General features: G+C 37.5%; 1 protein-coding gene across 3 annotated transcripts in view; it reads right to left on the bottom strand.

The window, feature by feature from the left end:
- ADGRG7 (adhesion G protein-coupled receptor G7) overlaps positions 1–24310 on the bottom strand; it is a 66618-nt gene that overhangs the window by 21346 nt on the left and 20962 nt on the right. The window contains exons 3-10 of one of the 3 annotated variants that reach the window (XM_038582662.1): positions 23787–23891; positions 20918–21030; positions 18585–18734; positions 18008–18111; positions 12190–12329; positions 11964–12071; positions 5895–6055; positions 5318–5473 (exon numbers count right to left, since the gene is read on the bottom strand). In XM_038582662.1, the coding sequence (XP_038438590.1) occupies positions 5318–5473; positions 5895–6055; positions 11964–12071; positions 12190–12329; positions 18008–18111; positions 18585–18734; positions 20918–21030; positions 23787–23891 (1037 nt within the window). Of the gene's footprint in view, positions 1–5317; positions 5474–5894; positions 6056–11963; positions 12072–12189; positions 12330–14817; positions 15009–17769; positions 17983–18007; positions 18112–18584; positions 18735–20917; positions 21031–23786; positions 23892–24310 lie in introns of those variants that run through there. The other 2 variants (XM_038582663.1, XM_038582664.1) reach the window with 2 other exon arrangements.

Here is a 24310-nt window from a genome sequence, read left to right as displayed (position 1 = left end):
CCAGTGCTCATCCCGTCAAGTGCCCCCCTCAGTGCCCATCACCCAGTCACCCCCACCCCCGCCCTCCTCCCCTTCCACCACCGCTAGTTTGTTTCCCAGAGTTAGGAGTCTTCATGTTCTGTCTCCATTTCTGATATTTCCCACCCATCTCTTCTCCCTTCCCTTATATTCCCTTTCACTATTATTTATATTCCCCAAATGAATGAGAACATATAATGTTTGTCCTTCTGCGATTGACTCATTTCACTCAGCATAATACCCTCCAGTTCCATCCACGTTGAAGCAAATGGTGGGTATTTGTCGTTTCTAATGGCTGAGGAATATTCCATTGTATACATAGACCACAGCTTCTTTATCCATACATTTTTTAATTTATTTTTTTTATTTTTATTTATTTATTTATGATAGTCACAGAGAGAGAGAGGCAGAGACATAGGCAGAGGGAGAAGCAGGCTCCATGCACTGGGAGCCCGATGTGGGATTCGATCCTGGGTCTCCAGGATCGCGCCCTGGGCCAAAGGCAGGCACCAAACCGCTGCGCCACCCAGGGATCCCTTTTTTTTTTTTTTTTTAATTTTTATTTATTTATCATTTTTTAATTTAAATTCAATTTGCCAACATATAACACCCAGTGCTCATCCCATCAAGTGCCCTCCTCAGTAGATCTAAATTGACTAAAGTTACTTCATTTATCCCTTATATTATTTTTATGTGTAATTATAATCTAAGAAGAAATCTGCATACCTAAGCTAGTACACTAAAAATAAAGTTGCAGAAATATTTTTTGGACTTGGAAAGATGTTCATATGATCCTGTAAACTTTTTTTAAAAAAGAGGTCTAGTCTTTGTCTAACATATCTATATCTATGCCAGTATTTTAGTATATATTCCTAGTATATTCCATGTGAGTATGTGCTCTTAGAAATCTGGAGAGGTAGGAATGGTGGTCCCTGGGTGAGTAGGATACGTACAATTTTTGCCTGTCTTTATTTTAATAATTTAAAAAATTAGAAAGTAATATTTATATAGCATGAAAGTAATATGGAAGTATTAAAAGAAAAAACCTATAGGGCATCCTGGGTGGCTCAGCGGTTTAGCACCTGCCTTCGGCCCAGGGCGTGATCCTGGAGACCTGGAGTCCCACATCGGGCTCCCTGCATGGAGCCTGCTTCTCCCTCTGCCTGTGCCTCTGCATCTCTCTCTCTCTCTCTCTCTCAAGAATAAATAAAATCTTTAAAAATAAATAAATAAATATTTAAAAATTTAAAAACCTATAGATTTCTTTTAACTACCAGCTACACATACTATCCTATCTCTTGAAATCCTACCTCTTCTCCAAAGATGATCTTTTTTTAAATGCCTACAAATATTATCTATGTCTCTTGTACAAATATATAGCAGTTTGTTAACATATTTTAATTTGAATTGCTATTTTAATTCAAGATGTCATAAATATTTTTCCATATTAGTGTATTTCTGTTCAACTGATAAACATTCATACCTTATGCAATAAGTATGTATTTGCTTATAGGAAGAAAACAAAAATAAAAACAAATTCCATTTTTAAAAACAAAGATTTCACATTATTTCCTGTGTACAGTATACTGAGGAAATACCAAAGAATCATAGAACATACATAGATTGTCAGACTAGAAATCATCTATTCACTTAGAGCCTATCTGCCCCTACTTTACATACAATCCTAATCAGACTTTTAAAAAATTTGGCAACCCCAAACTAATTACAGGTGTGAGTGGTAGGCACTGAGGCAGACTCAGACATTAATGAGAAGAAAGAAGAAAAGAAAGAAAAGAAGGAAAGAAGGAAGAAGAAAAATAACTATGACAATGTAGTCTGTATCATTTAATATATATATAACATATATAATATATATAACATATATGTATACATATATAACAACTAGGCTTTACATAGCTAGTGAATAATACTAATGATCTTTTTTTTTTTTTATGATAGGCACACAGTGAGAGAGGCAGAGACATAGGCAGAGGGAGAAGCAGGCTCCATGCACCGGGAGCCCGACGTGGGATTCAATCCCGGGTCTCCAGGATCGCGCCCTGGGCCAAAGGCAGGCGCCTAAACCGCTGCGCCACCCAGGGATCCCTGATACTAATGATCTTAAAGATACTCAAAAAAGTTAAAACTTTATCTTTACAGTTTTCTAATTAAGAAAGTAAATCTCTCGGAGCAGCTGCTGGCTCCGTCAGTTAAACATTTGCCTTTGCCTCAGGTCATGATCCCAGGGTTCTAGGATTGAGCCCCACGTTGGGATCCCCACTTAGCAGGGTGTCTGCTTCTCCCTCTGCCCTGCCCCCAGCTCGTGCTCACTCTCTCTGTCAAATTAATAAATAAAATATTAAAAAAGAAAGCAGATCTCTCTGTAATATGCTAGAAGATAAAATCAATTAAAATAAGAAAGGTTTGATTCTTAAAATAAGAAAACTGTAACCTCGTAGTTGTCAGGATGGCTAAAATTAACAACACAAGAAAGGAGGTGTTGGTGAGGAAGTAGAGAAAGAGGAACCCTCTTGCACTGTTGGTGAGAATACAAACTGGTGCAGCCACTCTGGAGAACAGTATAGAGGTTTCTCAGAAAGTTAAAAATAGAGCTACCCGACCATCTAGCAATTGCACTACTGGGTATTCACTCAAAGGATACAAACTTACTGACTCAAATGGGTACACTAATCCTGATATCTGTAGCAGCATTATCAACAATAGCCAAATTATGGAAAGAGCCCAAATGTCCATAAAGAAGAAATGGGACACACACACACACACACACACACAAACACACACACACAGGAATATTACTCAGCCATCAAAAAGAATAAGATCTTGCCATTTGTAATGACATGGATAGAGCGAGAGTGTATTATGCTAAGCAACAGAACTCAGTCACAGAAACACAAATACCATATGATTTCACTCATTAGTGGATTTAAGAAACAAAACAGATGAAAACAGGGGACGTGAAAAAGAGAGGGAGGCAAACCATAAGAGACTCTTAACTACAGAGAACAAACTGAGGGTTGATGGAGGGGAGCTGGCAGCTTTGGGCTCAATGGGTGATGGGTATTAAGGAGGACACTTGTTGTGATGAGCACTGGCTATTATACGTAAGTGATGAGTCACTAAATTCTACTCCTGAAACCAATATCTCACTGTTAACTAAGTAGAATGTAAACAAAAAAAGTGATACTAAAAGAAAGTTAAATCTAGTGCATTAAAGAAAAGGAAGTAGATGACATAAAATCATTCAATCATTCAATTAATAAAAAAACTATAGTCATCTCAAAAAAAGTTTATAAAACGTGGTTCTATATTGGGGCACCTGGGTGGCTCAGTCGGTTAAGTGTCCAACTTTTGATTTTGGCTCAACTCACGACCTCAGGGTTGTGAGATCAAGCCCTGTGTCAAGGCTCCACACTGGGAATGGAGCCTGTTCCTGCTTAAGATTCTCTCTGTCCCTCTCCTTCTGCCCTTCCCTACCCCGTCTCCCTCTCAAAACAAAACAAAATCAAACCAAACAAAACAAGGTTCTATAATTCGATATTCTATGCGGTACCAGTATGTTCGGATCTCCACTGGCTTCCCAAACATGGCTCCATCACACTGGGAAATGAAAACACCTGCTTTTCTCAGGAAGCTTCATGATATTAATAAGTGTAAGGTATTACACCCCTCCATTCCACTGCATATGAAAACATTCCATCAAGCCTAAAAAGTAACACTTTTGGTTTTACCAGGATAATAGGTTTCTGGAAATAGAATAAGCAGAAGTCCCTCTCCTAGAAGAGTCAGCCCAAGAACTTTCAGAGGTACACTTATAACTGCACACCAGAGCTAAGTGTTACCAGTTGTTTGTGCAGGGTAGCTTTGAAGTTAAAAGATATAAGGAGGGACACCTGGGTGGCTTTGTCAGTTAGGCATCCGACTCTTGATTTCGGCTCAGGTCATGATCTCAGGGTGGTGAGATCCACACTGGGGGTGGAGCCTACTTAAGATCCTCTCTCTCACTGTCCCTTTGCCCCTCCCCATCTAAAAAAAGATATAAGGACTACATCGACAGACGAATGCATAACGAAGTTGTGGTGTACACGTAGGACAGATTATGAAGCTATTAAAAAGATGAGCTTGTGCCATTTGCAGCAACATGGATGGACTCAGAGGGCATTATGCTAAGGGAAATAAGTCACACAGAGAAAGACAGATACCATATGATCTAACTCATGTGAAATCTAACAAAAAAACACAAATGAATAAACAAAATCATAATCAGATGTAGAAATACAGAGAACAAACTGATGGTTGCCAGATGCAAGAGGTGTGGGCGATGGGCAAAATGTGTGAAGGGGGATGGGAAATATAGGCTTCCAGGAATAATAAGTCACAGAATTAAAAGGCACAGCATAAGCAATACAGTCAGTGATACTGTAATAGCAGTAGGGTGACAGATGGCAGCTACACTGTGGTGAACACAGCACAATCTAGAAACTTGCCAAATAACTATGTTGTACCCTTGAAACTAATGTAACATTGGGTGTCAACTATGCTCATAGAAAACATTTTTAAGATACAAGGAATACATAAAGGAACTATGGGACAAACTGGATGAATTCGAGAGCTTTTCCTCTTTTATCTTCTAGCACAAACTTAGCAACTTAGATTATCCCAATGGAAAAAGCTTTGGGTAAATGATTTATACTGTCCATCCAGGGGCACCTGGGTGGCTCAATAGTTGAGCATCTGCCTTTGGCTCAGGTCGTGATCCCCTGTGTCCTGGGATTGAGTCTCACATCAGGCTCCCTACAGGGAGCCTGCATCGCCCTCTTCATGTGTGTCTTCATGTGTGTCTCTCATGAATAAGTAAAGAAAATATTTTTAAAAATAATAAAAAAAAATCTGCCCACCCATAGTTAAGTATGTACTGCACCCATCCCCAGCACACAGCCATACAGCCTCACCTCTGGCTATAACAACTTCAAGTTTCACAACATGTGAGTTAGTTAGATAGTCTGTGAGCTCTTCTTTTGCACACGGGCTCCCTTCTCATTATTCAATATGCAGTGCCGACCTCATCCACCCTGAGACCATACTGCAAAAAGCTCTATTTACTTGCTTTTCTCAGGACCTCCTTTTTATAGTCTTATCACTCCATTCCTTGTTTATCCATTTAGTCTAGGTTGAGTATCCACACACACTAAGCCCCAAAGTTATCTCCAATTACCACAATTCCAGAATTATGTATAAGGAAAATTCTCATCTGGAAAGAGATTACTATGTACATCCTTACCATTAATACAGCAAAATTAGTAGTATGGTTGCAGTGGCAGTACAATAATCCATCAGTGGCCCTAATTTTGTGACATCCATTCGTGTCCCAATCCTTTTTTGAAAAACTCCAGTAGACACAGGCATAGGAATAGAGCTGGAATTCTTTTGAGTCATACTATAAATAGAAAAGACAATTGCAGCCAATTATTTAAAAATGCCTACTCAGGTAGAAAAAAATCAAATAAGATAAGCATATGAGAAATCTATTAGGTATGTACCAAGTACAACATCTTTGTTATAGATTAGAGAGGGAGAAAAAGAATATAAAATTCAAATTAGCTCATTTTGCATTTAGCTAGTCTGACAAAAAAAGTGGAATGTTTAAATGAATATCTTCAAAGATTCTTTTAAAGAGTTTTTCTGTGAAATTAATATATTGTACACCTAAAACTAATATTACACTGTATGTTAACTAACTGGAACTAAATAAAAAGCTTTTTAAAAATAAAGAGTTTTCCTGTGGATTTCTTTTCCCAACCAACCCTGCTTTGTAATCAAAAGTGGCCTGAATTTTATTTGTTGGTGGAAAAACTCACCCTTGGATTAAAGACGATGTTAACAGAAGTTCCCTGATCTCCATTTTTATCGGTTTTGCTTGAGATAATTTTTTGACTAAAATCTGATTTAGTTTTAAAAGTTTTTGATTGGAAAAGTTTGTTCTTTTGATACACTACAAAGCCACATGACTTTGTGTCACCTGAGAAAAAAGAAGAAAAAAACACTAAAATCAACAAAAGAATCCTAGGGCAAAGAACAAAGAAAGTCCCATGTCATCGTTTAACTGCATGGCTGCTTAATATTTGAGTACAGTACAGTAAAAATGGTTTGCTAGCTGAATCTTTACTTAATTGCAATATGTAATTAACATATGTAACCTGTGCCTGGCCATTCCGTTTACATTACTTTTTTTTTCCTGAGGTCCAGATTCCTTACCTTCTAAATGGGAACAAAAATTTGGGGTATTATAAGGATCTCATGTATAAAATAAACATCTTGCTTCCTATGCAGGGAAACAGAGTGAAGACATTCAGGTAGCCCAGGGCTGCTTCATCCACTGATAAGACATCAGACAAGAAACAGCAATGAGTGGATATCAAGACAGCAGTGCCTAGGAAAGTGCTCTGTGAGACCTGTTTCCTCTTAAAAGGGACGGAGCAGAAACCAGTCTATTCAGTCACAGAGTTAGGAGTTCACATCATGTCAGGGATTGCTTCCGTGGAGCCAGATACTCTCCATCGTCTCTTGAATTGTTGGTCTCTGCTACTTCATGATGATCACAGGGTTTTCCCAAGACTGGAAGGCTATTGTGACATATTTCTTCAGGACATTGGAAAAAAGTGGTCAGTTGCTCCTCAGATTTCCTAGAAAAGCATGGCCATAGTAGAGGGTTTTGCATGGAGGCTGGCCATTGCAATTGTCAAACAGAACGACCTGAGGAATGCCCCTAACACTTTATACAACTGATGGCCATATTTAAGGCAGAAGCAATTATAATAATTATATATTTTAACTGAATTAATTTTCTAAACTCTACATATGATACCAAGAAAACTAAAACAGTAGCAGTGAGGCAAGCCTATTTAGTGTGATTGGAGAGATAGGCAGACAAGAGCCTGACAGGCCCTAAAACATCCTCCACAGCCAACCATGTTCTATCCTCTACCTAGACATAAAGACATTGCTTTAGGGAGCTTTTTCATGACACATTGGCCTTGCCAAGTTGTTCCTTCTGAATGTTGGATGACAAAGTTAACCCTAAAATTGCAGTAAGACTTCTTTTCATTATTGTTATATATATACATATATGTTTTATATGTTTATATATATATATAAAAGAATGACATGCTTGATGGAAAAGCCAAATCCAGGGGTGCCCAGGTAGCTCAGTTGGTTAAGAATCAGACTCTTGACTTTGGCTCAGGTCATGGTCTCAGGGTCATGAAACAGAACCCCATGTCAGATTCTGTGCTCAGTGGAGAGTCTGCTTGAGATTCTCTCTCTCCCTCTTCCTCTGTCCCTCCCCCTGCTTATGCATGTGTGAGAGCACGCCCTCTCAAATAAATACATAAATCTTTTAAATAAATAAATAAATAAATAAATAAATAAATAATAAATAAATAAATAAAGTCAAATCCATAGAAATATATAAGTTAAAAAATGAAAGTCCCTGCTTATCCCTCTTCTCATTCTTAAAGTATTTTGGTCACTTACTAGAAAACAATCACTTTTATCTAGATATTCAGATTTATTAGAATGAAATTCTATTCACCATTATAAATTTTTTAATCTCCATATTTATAGATATACCTTCTTGATGCTTATTTATATTCTTTCTCTCTTTCCCTTTTCTTGATAAAATTTGTTAGAATCTTGCCTATTTTATAAGTCTTTTCATGGAGTCGATGTTCATTTTGTTGATCAAGTCTAGCATTTGTTAACTTCTATTTTTTTATATTTTATTTATTCATAAGAGACAGAGAGAGAGAGAGAGAGAGAGAGAGAGAGAGGCAGAGACACAGGCAGAGGGAGAAGCAGGCTACATGCAGGGAGCCTGACGTGGGACTCGACCCTGGGTCTCCAGGATCACGCCCTGGGCTGAAGGCGGTGCTAAACTGCTGAGCCACCTGGGCTGCCCTGTTAACTTCTATTTTTATTAAGTTTCCCCATTACATTTATTAATTCCTTCTCTTTTTAAAAAGATTTTATTTATTTATTTGAGAGAGAGTGAGAACAAGAGATATCACAGAGAGAGAGGGAGAAGGAGAAGCAACTGATGGCTGAGCAGAAAGCCCAACATGGGGCTTGATCCCAGGACCTGAGATCATGACCCAAACTGAAGGCAGATGTTTAACCAACTGAACCACTCAGGCACTCCTATTAATTCCTTCTTTTTAGTTTCTTTACATTTATTTTATTTTTATGCTTCTTTAGTTGAATGCTCAGTTCATTTTTGACAATATCATTTATTTTCTAATAAATTTATTAAAGCACGTACATTTTACTTTAAATCATTTAAATAATTTACTCTAAACACTAAAAGCAGGCAGAACAAAATACAGGAGACTATCATTGTGACTTTAATGTAAGAAAGAATTTAAATAATTTTTTGTGCACATCCCATAGATGTTGACATGTGGTATTCTCATTCTCATTAATTTCTAAATACTTTGTAATGTACACTTTAATTTCCTTTCTAACAATTTTTTAAAAATTTCTAATTGGATAAAATCTTGGCCATTCTTTTGTGGTACATTTATTTTTTTTTAAGATTTTATTTATTTATTCATGATAGTCACAGAGAGAGAGAGAGAGAGGCAGAGGGAGAAGCAGGCTCCATGCAGGGAGCCCGACGCCTGATTCCAGGATCGCGCCCTGGGCCAAAGGCAGGCGCTAAACCGCTGCGCCACCCAGGGATCCCTTGCGGTACATTTCTAGTTTTATTGTATCATGGTCAGGAACTATGTCTTACATAACTTTTATTTTATAAATGCATAAGCTTTTCTATGTGATCAATAGAAAATGACCATGTGGTCAGCAACAAATGGTCAGTTGGTGAAGCACTTGATGGGTATGTGAAAAGAATTTTTATTATCTCTTTTCTGTCTATAAGCAGATTTATTATCACACACACACTCAAATGTATATAAATGTCAAGCTTATTAATTATTTTTGTCTACATGATCTTTAATTTCTGGTATAGTTGCATTAAAATCTTTCCCTATCAGAATGGTGTGTCAATATGTCCCTATATTTCCAACAATTTTTGTTTATATATGTCAATTATGTCTTTTTAGGGGAAAAGGGAATTAAAATACAGATAATTCTGGGGTTTGGTTTCTAAAAATCATATAAAATTTGTCCCTTTCAGTCCTATGTCCTTGTCTTTTAACAGTGTGTTTTAGCCCATTTGAAAAGACTGATAATTTATATGGAATAAGAAGTTAGATCCCTATCTTTCACCAAACATATAAATTCTACATTCACTGAAGACCTAAATGCATACACAAACACTAAAAACATGCAGGAGAAAAATAAGAACTATTGTAGTGAATTTAACACAGAGAAGTATTTCTTTTAAAAAGTACCAATTATAAAGGAAAATACTGATATATTGGATTACCCTATAAATTAAAAATTTGGTATGACAAAAGACCTCAAAAGCCAAGCAAAATAAAGCTACAGACTGGAGGAAAGATATTTGCAACTTTATAACCAACAAATAATTAGTGTCCAGAGTACATAGTGTGGAGAGTACATGGCCAATAAGGAAAAGACTTACAATCCAATAGAGAAATGATCATAGTATTTGAATAGGCAAGTCGCAGAGTACAAAATCAGAATGTTTAATAAAGACATGAAAAGGAAGAAGAAATTCTAACGTATCATTGAATATCCAAGCTGCAAAAGGAATACTTGCCATTTATATCAACATGGATGGAACTGGAGGGTATTTTGCTGAGTGAAATAACTCGATCAGAGAAAGACAAATTATCATATAGCTTCATTCATATATGGAATATAGGAAACAGCACAGAGGATCATAGGTGAAGGGAGGGAATGCTGAATAGGAAGTCATCAGAGAGGGAAAAAACCATGAGACTCTTAACTATAGGAAACAAACTGAGGGTTACTGAAGGGGAAGTGGATGTGGGGATGGGGTAACTGGGTGATGGGCATTAAGGAGGGCATGTGATGTGATGAGCACTGGGTGTCATAGACAACTGATAAATTATTGAACACTGCATCTGAAACTAAGTATGTACTATATGTTGGATAATTAAATTTAAATTTTAAAAAAGGAGTATGTGGGATGCCTGGATGGCTCAGAGGCTGAGCTTCTGCCTTCAGCCCAGGGCGTGATCCTGGAGACCCAGGATTGAGTCCCACATTGGGCTCCCTGCATGGAGCCTGCTTCTCTCTCTGCCTATGTCTCTGCCTCTCTCTGTGTCTCTCATGAATAAATAAATAAAATGTTAAAAAAATTTTAAATAATAAAAGGAACATAACAGTATTTTTAACATATTTATCACATAGACAAAAGTTCATAAGCTTGATAACATCTAAATAAATCTCCCAAAAGAGATGTTTAGTTTAAAAAAAAGTGAGTTCCATACAACAAAATACCACCTGGGTAAATATTTAAAACCCACAAAATAGAATATTTTATTATGGATATATAAATATGTAGCAAAAGTTTAAAGACAACCATAAAAATGAAACACACCAACTAAAGAAAGATATAAGTTCTGGGGGGAGGGATGGGAAAAGATAGGGCACAGGACTTCAGGTACAGCAACATCTTCCTTTTTAAAGAGGTCTGAGGCAAACATAGCAAAATTTGACATCAGTTGACCTTGCTGGTGGGTACATGGGTGCTGCATGCATTATTTTCCATACTTTTCTATATGCATGAGATATTTTTAAATTAAAAGGAAAGCACAGAAAAGAGCATAAAAGACTTAGATTTAATCTCCAGTTTCACAAAGCATGTAGCCAAAGCAAATGGAAGCAAAATTCCACAACATGCCAGATCATGACCTCCTTCCTTATCAGTGCTATTATGAACTCTAAAATATGTACTTTCTGGCATTGGGTTGCTTTTTAAGTTTTAGGCTTTTTTAGGTGAGGGAAGGGCTGAGGAAGAGGAAGAGAATCTTAAGCAGGCTCCAGCCAGCACAGAGATGATGTGGGGCTTGCTCTCACAACCCTGAGATCATGACCTGAGTTGGTGACATCAAGCTTCTGAAGTTTAACCAACTGAGCCACCCAGGCACCCCACATTGGATTTTTTATTTGGGGATAGAATAAATATGTGTGCTTGCTTTGCTTACTATTATTGTCAAAATAACCATTTTTTAGGCTTTGAAAAGTACAAAGATTTCATGTTAGACATAAAATTTTCTGAAGGACCATATGCAAGATGATAGGAAGCCCAAGGTGAGCACTATATTAGTGGAGATAACTAAAATCTGTTGCTACAAGATGATGACTGTGCCAATTACATAAAATATCCCAAGGCAGGTCCATAGGATGAATCTGAGTCTACGAGTGCCATGCCATCAGTAAATATGGGCAAAGTTTATGACTGAGTATTTTTAATATATTTTAAGTGTAAAACTGACCTGCATTAGCTAGATTTTTCTTAGAAAACCTACTCGTGTCCATGACCAGAGCATTTCAATTCTGCTCCAAAGATTTTTGAAAAGGAAAAAAAGGAAAGAAATCCTCTCCGTCATCTAGAATAGCAGAGTTGAGATTACCATAATTTGTCAGAGCTCAAATGTACTCAAATGCAAATTATGCAGTATGAAACAAAGTAAATATTATTCTTTGCTCAGTGGATTTTAAAATACTAATTCCATAAATTTGAGTGTACTTTAAAAAAGATTTTATTGATTTATTTGAGAGAGAGAAAAAGCCTGTGTGTGTGCATGAGTGGACAGAGGGACAAGCAGACTCCCTGCTGAGTAGGGACCTGGATGCTGGAGCTCAATCCCAGGACCCTGAGATCATGACCTGAGCTGAAGTCAGATACTTACAAACTGAGGCACCCAGGAACCCCCAATTTGAATGTATTTTTTAATGTCACAAAGTTTGAGACCTACTTTTTGAGGTTTGGAGCAAGATTTGAAGCTCAGTCTCTATGTCTGGATTAAGTGCGTCCACGTTTGTCTCCACAACTGTGGAACCAGAAGTGAGAGAATCACTAGTTCCTGTGAGAAGGAAAAAAGAAGAATTTTTAAAATCTACGTTTTTCATAGACAGGGCATTATTCATGGTTGATAGCAGAATGCTGTCTGCTATTTTAAGTACATGAGACACACCGCTCACCTTTCTTCACAGAGAAGCGAACATTTTTAGACTGCTCAGTGCCTTCTGAAGAGAAAGCCACAGACTGTACTGCCACATTAGGTTCCACCACTGACTCGTTACCCAAAGACGTGGAGTAAATTTCCATTTGCTCAATAAGCCTGTGTAGAATAAAACATAACAATGTAATTTTCTAGAGATTTGTCATAAAACCAAAGGTGTGTGTTCTCTCCCACATTCCAATAGAAAGGCTCAACCATAAAACTCGTGATCACAACAACATTGGCATAATCAACTTAAAATAATTTATTTTCTTCACCAGAGTCTTGCTTTATTATACATACTTTTTCTAAAGTTCTAATGGACTGACTCCCCTGAAGGATACTCTGTATACAGATGCCAGCAAACTGGAACTCAAGAATGACCAATTTCCCCACAGAAATAGTCTTTATTGTGTTGTTCTTCATATAAAGGATCCTGTTACTACCCATCATTGGCCAGACATGCTCTTCATGTTTCTCCAATTATGAGAACCAATTTCCACTTATTCAACTCCTTCCTCTCACCCAAACTCCTTGGAGTCTAAAGCATCTCCTGATAGCTGTTGGTTCCAGAGGCAACAGTTCATTTGGAACCATGCAAGAGTAGAGCTCTGAGCTCACTGCCTCATTTATTAACTAAACATTGCAGGTTTCCACGATGTTCTTTTCTACTTTGGATAATTTCAGAGATAAGATTAGATGGAAAATGGGAGCGAGTTAGAGAATCTGTCAGTTTGGTGATCTCCATAGAAAAGTCTTAAGACCTTTTTATTTGCCTTGTTTCCTAGAAGAAATATTTGCACTATTTCTGTACTGGACCAAACAAAATCTCGAGAGCTTAGATAACTGATTCAATCTAGTTTTACCAGAAATGAAGTGATTTAATTAAAATGTATTTGTTCCATATTCTAAATCCTTTATTTTGGCCACTAAAGTATTTTTCCCTTTCCCCAACTAACGTATTAAAGAGACAAATTTTAAAATAATTAAAGATTGCTTTTATAAAGAGAATAGATAATCATTTATATGGAAACATTTGAGTTGGCTTGTTTTGAATGTTTTCCTTTCATAACGCCATTTTCTGAATTTTTAGCAATCCACATTGTATATTTCCCACTTAATAACAATCATACTCTAGGGCTGCTTTCCACAGGAGGAATACATAACAAAATTCTCATCTTCTAAGAACATATTTCATATATTTGTCAACCAAATAATATCTGTTGAGTGCCTACTAAGAGGTCATACCCCCATGAAACACTGGTGATAGCAAGAGGCACTCCCTCAGGCATTTGAGGCTAAAGGGAAGGAAGTACCAGATATCTGGGAATGACTGCAGAGTTCACAACCACTTTGAAAGGGTTGCTCTAGGGGCACCTGGTTGGCTCAGGGGTTGAGCGTCTGCCTTTGACTGAGGTTGTGATCCCAGGGTCCTGGGGTCAAGTTCTGCATAGGGCTCCCTCCAGGGAGCCTGCTTCTCCCTCTGCCTATGACTCTGCCTCTGTGTGTCTCTCATGAATAAATAAATTTGAGGGAAAGAAGAGGAAGGAAAGAAAAGAAGAAAGAAAGAAAGAAAGAAAGAAAGAAAGAAAGAAAGAAAGAAAGGAAGGAAGGAAGGAGAGGGAGGGAGGAAGGAAGGAGAGGGAGGGAGGAAGGAAGGAAGAAAGAAAGAGGGAAAGAAAAGAGGAAAGAAAGGAAAGGAAAGGAAAGGAAAGGAAAGGAAAGGAAAGGAAAGGAAAGGAAAGGAAAGGAAAGGAAAGAAAGGAAAGAAAGGAAAAAGAAGAGAAGAAAGAAAGAAAGAAAGAACGAAGAAAGAAAAGAAAAGAAAAGAAAAGAAAAGAAAAGAAAAGAAAAGAAAAGAAAAGAAAAGTAAGCATTGCTGGAGCCACAGCCACTTTGAAGGCCATTTTTTTCTACCATATGATTCTTCCCTGCTCTTGCCCTAACGGATTAGATTAGAGATGGGTGTCTGCCTCAGAGTACCCAATGCAGAGGCTGGCCATTGACCAGTACAAATAACTGGAAGAAGCAATCAGATTCTTTTCACTGAAGAATTTTCAGGTTAGTGCCATAGTTATTTCAGGAAAGTCCTGGGTAAGAGGGGACCAGAGAGGTCATTCTGTCATTGTAAGGACAAATACAAATTTAAAATAAGAGGCTTAATTTTTTGAAAATAAAAGAAGCAATTTCTTTCTCCTCCTTTTCCTTTGAGCATCTACTTTAGAAAAAAACTTTAGAAGGTCTTTCTCTTCTCTTTGAAATATAATTTTTTTTTTGAAAACTAGATTGGCATTTTGTCTACCTAATGACTCAGGAATGGCTTTCTCAAGGATATGAAAGCCATCTCTTTGGAAGATAAACATCAAGGGAGTTAGTGCCCCTATTTCCCAGTTCCTGTGGAGGGTGGGAGCTTAATTTTAGTGTGTGGGTACCTTGCTCCAAGTTGCAAAGCTGCCTCCTGTCACAAAGGTATGAGAGGTTTGTTCTTCCTTTGGATAAAGTCAGTTAGCTAACACAGATGGTCACCTCAGTTACCAGGTTAACTTAACATGAACTATGTGTGACAGCGTTGTCAGGTTCTCTTAATTGAGGGCTAGTTATTGATTACCTGAAAACATGTATGTAATGGGTTATATCTGCTTGGCTGTATAAAGAGGTGAGATTCTTCTCTGTCTGCGATCTCTTGGTGTTTACCTGTGATTGATACACATCACATTCTGGTTTAACACTTATGCAATGAAAAGCGTTTTCCTTCTCTATTGTCTTTGTGGAGAGCACTTCTGGGTTGAGAAAAGATTGTGTTTTTAATTATATTTCTCCAACATTGCGAAAATGGTTAATTTATGAGAGAGCAGAAACTAGAAGATGAAATATACAAGTTTATTAAGTCATGTTAATTATAAAGATCAACTGTTAACCTTTTTTTTTTTTTCAAGACCAAATATATAAAAGTCAGGTATCGTGCAAATGATTCACATATATTATCTCAGTGAAGCCTCACAAGAATCCTACTAAAGTGAGCCCCAAAAGTTACTCCTATATTATACTGAAGAATCTGAGTCTCTTCCAAGAGAAATGAATTTGGCCAAAATCATATACCTACTAAATAGCAATGCTAGGATTTGAACCTAGGACTGTCTGACTCCAATATAACCATCATATTATCCCAGAAGGAAGGCCTACATAGTCCTCTATGGGGACTTTCAGAGCTGCCTGGGATTCCCTGCCATCTCCCTACTCCAGGATCCATAAAGCCCACCATATTATAATACTGTTCTTAAGTTCCCATGAGATTCTATAAGCCTCTTTAGGATAAATCGCTGGTCAAGATAATTTAAGTGAGCATTTTTTAACTAAAGGAGGCTGACTAGAACAAAAATACCAATAGAAATGTGAAATGCAAACATACAAGGTGGTCAGTATTAGAGAAGCCGTTTTACATCCCAAGGACAGGTAAACAGACAATTATGAACCTGAATTTGACAGCAAAGTTTCAGGGTGATAGATCAGTCTTTGCAACAAGTGGTCAAATGGAGAAATGAGGTCTTAGATTCACTGATCATAGTAGGATGCCCTTAACAGCAGAGACTTTGCCCATGATGCCTCTCAACTTAGACCAGGAGAATGGATGCACGGATGCTAGAAAACTTCACTATGACAAACTGAGCCAGCTGGAGCTGGGCAGGTTTTTTCCCTCCCTGTCACTCTCCTGTTTTACTCTCACACTGTCCACTTCTCCCCATGAGTGGAGAAGGGGAGTCCAGTAGTTTGGAGATGCAAACAGAAAATCGTAAATGAAAGAAGGGAACAGCCAAAGTAAGATGGGCAACTAAGGCCCAGTGTCTCTCAGGAGACCTTGCATCTAGGCCTAGTTTCAGGAGACAGAGTTTGGAAAGGAAGAGTTCCCCAGAGAAGCAATTCCCTTCCCCAGGGAGAGAGAAACATTAGAATCGCCTCTGCTGGCAGTTCCTGAGAAGTACTAAGGGCTTGGTGAGCTGATGTAGGGGTTGGAGCTTGAAGTGACAGCCTTATCTAAATGAATGAAGGCCTGAGTCCACAAGGGCTTATGCATAAGATCACATGGGAGAGACAACTGACAGACCAGGATTAGAAAAGTAAGCAGACCAGAAATCCAGAGTGGGAGGAATTACTAGGAGTGCAATTGTAACATTTCATGTTTCAAGTGTGTCCCATATTTAAATTTTTTACTCATCCTCTAATCACCTCCTTTGAAGCCTTTGGAGATTGCACATAAATCATACAGAATCAATTTTTTCTCCATGTTGTAAGCCAGTAAAATTCATAATTTCTTATTGTCAGGATAGTATTTTCATCTGTATCATAATGTGTGACTTTCTCAGCTGAATCTCATAGTTGCTCTCTCCTCAGCTTTCTCACCAGAAAGAAACATCCACCCTTCTCCTTTCTCCCTAGCAAGACTGCAAACATAGTCTCCAGCTCCGAAGGGAGCCCACTCTGGCTCTCAAGCTCCATGTTCACTGAACAGAGACTCTGAATTCCATGGCCACATCCTTCTCCAACTTCAAGAAAAATGGGAGTCTTTATACTCCCAGTGAGAAGGGCCCAGACACCTACTGAAATCTGAAGTCATAAAATACACCAGCAAAACTGTTGAAACAACCACCTCTACCACCGTCTTTCAGAATTATAATCTTTTGAATGTTCCATCCATTTCATGATTTTGTGCTTTTTCTACATTGAGGGCTCACTGTAAAAATTAGAATACTAAGAGTTACTTCTAGGAATTTCTCCTAAAAATTATGGGCCATACAAACAGAGATTATGTATAAGAATGTTGGTTGCTCAAAATAGTAAAAGACTTGAAGCAATCTAAATGTCCCTCAGGAGGAATTGCTTAAATAAAAGTTCACTCATGCAGTATCTAAAATTTATGATGTATATGTGTGGATATTTATACTGAAAAGATGTTCATAAGGTATTAAGTGACAAAAAACAGCTATAAATCAGTAATATGTAATATGATACAAACACAAAAACACATACAGAGAAAAACACCTGGAACAATATATACCAACAGGTTAAAAAAGGTGGGACAATTTTTTAAGTTTTGCTCATATATATATTTTCTTATTTTTCTATGGTGAGTATGTATATTTACTTAATTTTAAAAATTTTTAAAAACTATATATAAGATAAAAACATAATGAATCCTAGTAAGGGATCTCTATAATAAAGCACATGAGTTTTATTACAAATATACAACTAAAAGATGCCCAAACATAGGAATCAAAAAGAGAGAAGGCAGGTAGAGTTGGATTCTTTTTTTTTTTTTTTTCCAATGTAGCCTTGGGAAAGCTAAAGAAAGCTAAACCAAGACACACCAGGATGTTGGGGCTAGCTGAGTCATGTACAGGCAGCTGGCAATGTGTCCTGCAAAGTCATGCTATTATTTTTAGCTCTGTACATTGAGAAAACAGTTGGAAGAGCTCCTACTGTGCCTGCAGGTTGACCTTTGGCCACACCCAAGGTAAGGCTAGGAACAGAGGTTCTAATCTGAATCAGCCCAGTTGTTCTCTACCTCCTGAGCCGTGGCCTCCCCAGGAACCAGGAGTTCACATGTACCACTCTGTCTAAGCAATGAAGATCAGATCAGGTGATCTGGGAAAGGTGGAAAGCCAAGACTTCGGTCTGCATTCCCGGGAATCAGCCAGTTAGTGCATCCATGAGAGAAATCAAGACATCTTTCTCAATGCTGTAACCCAGGAAACTAACTAGCACTTTGTGATGTCTTCTTTACCAACTGGAACTGTGCTTACGTTGCAAAGGTATCATCATAGTCAGTAGCAGCAGCAGCACTTTGAAAAACATCTTCTTTGGCTTCTAGAAGTTGACTCACTGTGGCTACAGCAACAGCTTTCGCCTGCCAGGAAGAAGGCAGCAAACAATCATCGTAGAAGACATGTGTCATATACAATCCTCACCACCATTATCAAGCATTATTATGGGGTCAAGTGGCACCATTAGAACGGTAATCTAGAGGCAGATATTTTTCAAAATTCAAGGTGTCATTTTAGATAGCAGAGAGAATAAAGGTAACACATGGTGAAATTTTAAATTGAGTCCTTCAGGAAGCTTAGGTTTCTGAATTCGGCCTCAAAGCGAGGTCCTTCACAGAACCTCTACCCCAACCCTAGGAACACCAAAGCAGACACACACAGAAGCAGAAACTAAGTAAGACTGCAGGGCTCTGATAGTGGAAACATAGCCCACAACACATAGTATAACTCTCATACTTACTGTTGAACCAAGTAAAGTGATTTCTAGTTTTGTCTTTCTTTCCATGTCTTTTTTTTCCCTCCCCCTCCCCCTTTTTAAAAAGCTTATGAGTTTTACCTCAGAGGAAGCATTTCTGGATGTGTTGAAGATCTGCCCAACCACTCTAGTAGCAGAAGTGACATTGTCAGGAGTTAGTCTCTTGGCATCAGATGTTAAAATCTGAGCTTCATTGGAAATATTCAGAGACTGTGACGAGATGTTGTCTATCTGTTTAAGAAAAAAACAAAAACCCTAACTTCATACAGCTATGTCTAAACACTTTGCAAGCAATTGCAGGTGGGAATAAGCTGGAATTTAGCTGATAATCTCATGAACATCCACTTGGTTCTTCATGTTTGCTTCTCTCCTTGAGTAAAAGACACAGTACATGCAGGCTGGTGGGTTTTCCAGCTCTTACTATGGGCCAGGATTAATGAACTGCCATAGGTAGATCAATGCTCCTCAAGGTGGGATCCATGACCCAATGTTGATTCACTGTTTGTTACAGGCTTCATAGGAAGGCAAGCACAGAAACTGAGGGTAACTGGTCAGAAACTTACACAATTGTATGCTGGTGAACCCAATGATTCGTTTCAATGATTTATATTTAGATGGTAGCTACACTTGGGTGAGCATAGCACAACATATAGACTTGTTCTAATCACTGTTTTGTACACCCAAAATTAATGTAACACTGTGTGTCAATGATACTTCAGTAATAAATAAATAAATCTTTTTTAAAAGAGGAAAAAAAAGATTTATATTTTATCTGTCTTTTTTCATCCCATTTTCCTAATAATTAATTTTTACTACATTTTACAAAATTATTGGTCTGCAGGGGGTTGGAAATTGTTAAAACAGCTTTTCAGCGCAGATTGGGAAACACTAAACCCTATCTCCAGGTACCAGCTGGCCCCCTGGCTCTGGTGTTGTGAGGCTAACACCAGGTGTTAATGTGCACGTGTTTTTCACTAGATGGCAGCATTATTTCAAAAATCAAGCCAAGGTTACAGGCCATTCACAGGGGAGAGTTGAAAACAATATTCAATCAATGTACAGAAATGAAGAAAGCTCTCATTCAATAGCTAGGTCTCTGCTCTGGGCCAGGCACTTCCCTGGATGTTTTGTAGGTATTATCACATTTAATACACAAAACAACACTATGAATGGAGCATCCTCATCCCTGTTTAAAGGTTTAGAGAGGTAAAAGAGTTCAGATTAAAAGTGTCAGAGCTGCAGAGCATCTGGGTGGCTCAGTGGTTGAGCATCTGCCATTGGCTCAGGTCGTGATCCCAGGGTCCTGGGATGGAGTCCCACATCGAGCTCCCTGCAAGGAGCCTTCTCCCTCTGCCTATGTCTCTGCCTCTCTCTGTGTGTCTCTCATGAATAAATAAATAAAATCTTAAAAAAAAAAGTGTCAGAGCTGAGAGCCAAAAACTGGTTAGTGAGACTCCAGAACATGAGGTCTTTCCCCCAGTTTGTGAAGTTGGCACAAACTATGGCATTAGCATCCACCTCTACTCTCCACTCCCAACCCCATTTCTACCCCTAACCCTGTCTATCTGCAATTAGGGAGCCAGCATGATACAGTGTGTACTTTAAAATAAAAATCCTTTTTGGCTATGGTTCACTGCACCTCTCAGAGATAGCTTCCTCATCTATAAAATAGGTACATTAATAACTATATAGTTGTTGTAAGAATTAAATATGATAAAATAACATGTAAAGTGTCACACAGTATTTGGCACACAGTAATTGCTCAATAATTAGTATAATCACTATAATTATCTATGAGAATAACTGAGGTTCTAGAAGAACTAAATGAGATAATGTATTTGACATGCCCTACACTTAGAAGGACCAAAGTTTCCTTCTCCTCCCCTTTCTTGGCCCCAGATATTAGCCATTCCATGCATTTGCATTTAGGTATACACTAGGTTAAAATAATTTAATGAAAAAATTGAAAAAATATCTAATCATATGTATTACCTACTTCACTGGCTCACAGATAAGCCCTGAGATGAGCATTAGGGTCTCAAAAGGTCTTTTTTGGTTGTTGTTTTTCTCCCCCTTTATTTTTAATCTGATTCAGTTGACCATCAAAATACATTCCCTTTGGTCTCAAATGTCAGTGATCTATTTTCAGTCAACACTTCATTGGTCTAAAAAGATGAGGCTATTTAAAATCTGTTATAGATCATCATTTGCTAAAATTTGCTGAACCAACAGGTCCAGTAGTCCCTTTTCACAAACAGATATCAACTTCAAAAAAAAAAGAGTGGTTTTAGTTACCAGTTTTTGTTATTTCTAATATGAGAGTTTTAAACGCATTGGCCATTAGGTATTTAAAGAACAGACTTACATAGTCCGAACTTTCTCCAGTTGCCCAGCCCATGGCCTCTGTGGCATACCTGTTTTGCCAGGGTTTCCAGATTTTCATTGCAATTTCCTATGGTCACGTTTTGTAATACTATCACTCCATACTTAGTAATATTGCACAGCCGCGTTGCCATTGGATTGCCCGCTTTAATAAAAAGAAAAAAAAAAGACTGTTTGCAAAGATGGCAAGATGCACTAGCAATTTTCTGCTCCTGTACACATCCCCTTCTGTGTGATTTTGCGACTCCCACTTCTCCATTTTCTGAATCTGGACTGGACTTATCACTTGCATTGACCAAGAGAATGTTCTGTGAGAGTTCCAGAACCTGGGCCTCAAGACTTGAAGTTGCAGCCTTTCTGTCTTGGGACACTGTCCTGGAGACTCTTGTGTGGGGAAGCAGCTCTAATCTACTAGAGGGTGAGAGGCTATGTGGAAGACAATTGAGGCCATACAACCAGCAACAAAGCACCATGTGAGTGAGGTCATCTTGCACATTCCATCAGTCCATCAACTCAGAGATCTATGAAAAATCTAAATCATTATTCTTTGAAGCCATGGAATTTGGGATGATGTAATACACAGCAATGGAAAAGTGAATCGGGTAGTCACTACAGGAAACTTTTAGGCAGATGTCACTTATCTTGATTTTTAAATCCGAAAATCAAAAGACCAGCCAACTATTTCCTCCTTTTGAAGTCTGCAAGGAAGATGTGCCTTCCAACAACTAGGGACATAGGGCTTTGAATCGGATATGATGAAGGTTGAGAGATCAGAAACAGTATGAAAAATTCCTACTAAGTATTGAATCAATCAATCGATCTTTCCTTCTTTATCCAAATCTGAGGAACACCTGAAAGGCAAAGAGTTCCACTGTATTGTAGCACCTATTTGATACCTGGTTGGCTCTCAATAAATACTTTTTGAATCATTGGGTCTATTTCCTGTAATTATCGCTGAGCCTCCCTACCTCAGTGTCCTCCTGTGGCTAATGCTTAAGAGGCTATTAATAGATAAAATCACCTCCAGCTCTCATTAGAGACAGCTATCAGAAGGTGAAATTTTCTCAGGAGTAGCTTCTAGCAGCTGCTTCTTGAGGTAACACCTAGAAACACTGAAATTAGAGATACAAAGTAGAAGGTTAAAAGCCACTCTTAACTTACATAATGGCTCCACCTCTACTTTATGACATAATGAAAATTTCAAATATATATGTAGAATTTTATTCGTTTAATACATTTTTTCCTATATATTACCTATATGAATGAATATACCCACTCAAAATCAGTGAAAATATTTTGGTCATTTACTATATCAACTTAAATAATTTAGAAGTAATTCTTAATATGAAACTAAAAGCAAATTTGCCAATAGCTGGAATCTATATCTCTAAAATTATTTTATAGGCTCAATTTGAAATTCAAGGTGTAAAAAATAAACCTGTTCATAAGTGTTGCTCAGAAAAAAACATATAACCAAATAAAAGAGCCAAATGAAAGATGGTGATTCTCTTGTCCCAAAAACATAATATATATCAAACAAATGTGATGTCCTTTGATGAGCACATTACTGACTTTTTTATACTGCTCCTCATTCAGTAGCCCACAGCTATTTTTTGTAGTTGTATCTCTTTTATAAATTATAATGAAATATTTAAGATATACAAAACATGAAAAATTAAGACAATAGGTATTCCTGGATACCATACAGTATAAGAAGTAAGTACCAATACATGAAACCCCTCCCGCTTATCTTTTACTTTCTGAGCTTTCAATCAAGAGGCTAGAAGGACCTATGTAAATAGGATCATGAATATTTGAGTAGGCATGATATATGTGAGCAGAGGCTATTTGAATTCTGCAAATGGAATACTGGTCTACATAATCTCTTAGAATAAAGAAGATAAAGAAACAAAGAAGAAAGACCAGTACCTGTAAGTACTGCAGTGTTTCAAAGAGCCCTTGACATACATAATAAGAAGTATCTAAATAAAATGTGAAATTCTCCACAGGGTTATTACTGACAGAATTTCTATCAAGCATCTTCATAAATGATCTAGAATTGGCTGTGTTACTGAGATATCTTATTCTGTAGGAAATGATATCCTGCAGGAAGGTGTGAGAAATAGGGGACTGGTCAAATGGAAGTCAATGCAAACAAAGTTCAGATAAAACATTAAGGGAAAATCATATGGCATAATGGGCTCTGAGCTGTCAGGAAAGGAATTTTTGAATTTTTAAGGGCTATTCTTGGAAGATATAACCCAATACAGCAATAAAACGGCTTGTCAAAATCCTACATATCAACAGGGAGCATATAAGAAATTAGAAAATGTTATTTGCTCCTTTATTCTTGGAATGTCTCTATGCAAGCAAGGTTGTCGTGCTTCAAGAAAAGTGTGATGAAGCTGGAGAATGTTCCAAAATGGATAACTAAAATGACCAAGGAGATGAAGAACTACCAAGTGTGGACAGACTTAACTGACCATTTCTACCTAGAAAGATAGAAGTTTGAAAGTAGATATGAAAAAAAAAAAAGAAAGTAGATATGGTACAAATCTATAACTAATGTTTAAAATTCAGACAAATTATATAACTCAATGAATAGATATTAATATGTTCAAATTCCAGGACATGGATGAAACTGGGAAAATAAACCAATGGAAAATGATGGATTAAAAGGAATTTATAACTGATCCATATTACAGTTTTTAGGAGAATTAGAATTATGTGAAGTTGTATCCTAAATTTTGAACATTGGCATCATAAAACAGAGCCAAACCCTTTCACAAGGCCTTCTTTGATGCCTCTTCCAGGGGCTTAATACTAGTTGGAGGGATGATAGCTCTGACCCAGCATAGTGATTCGTATACTTACACAGGAGATGTTTGGAAAAACACATACCATTTAATGTGTCCTTATCACACCTTTGATGAGAAGATCCATATTTTCCCACTGGAATTCTGTCAAAAGTAAAACTTTCATAGGTACTGTTTTCACAGAAATTAGCTGTAATGAAAATGAAACATTTTTTTTCATCATAAATAATAATTTTCTTCTTAAATTTTCAAACCAGATAAAAGTCAAAGTTCAAAACCTATTCAGTATAATTTGAAGGAAAATAGAAGACTTTAGGACCCACTGACCCACCAGACACTTCATACTCTTTTATCTGGTTCAGCTAATACCATTAGAAAAACTAGTATGTTAGATAATGGGTTCTAGTTAAAATGTGCACAATATGTAACTTGGTAGAGGTAAGTAGAATGTGATCACTGACACATCAGAAGGATCATGAAATCAAATTAGTTGAAATCTTAAAAATTAAAGATATAGAACCTGTAGTACCAAAGGGTACCATGAGGATGTGGGTCAAAGAAAAAAGACCAAAGTCATGGAGCATGTGAGATATACTGACTCGTAGGAAT

The sequence above is a fragment of the Canis lupus genome, chromosome 33 (genome assembly GCF_011100685.1).
Source record: "Canis lupus familiaris isolate Mischka breed German Shepherd chromosome 33, alternate assembly UU_Cfam_GSD_1.0, whole genome shotgun sequence".
Classification (NCBI taxonomy): Eukaryota; Metazoa; Chordata; class Mammalia; order Carnivora; family Canidae; genus Canis; species Canis lupus.
This window is presented reverse-complemented; position numbering and strand designations above follow the sequence as displayed.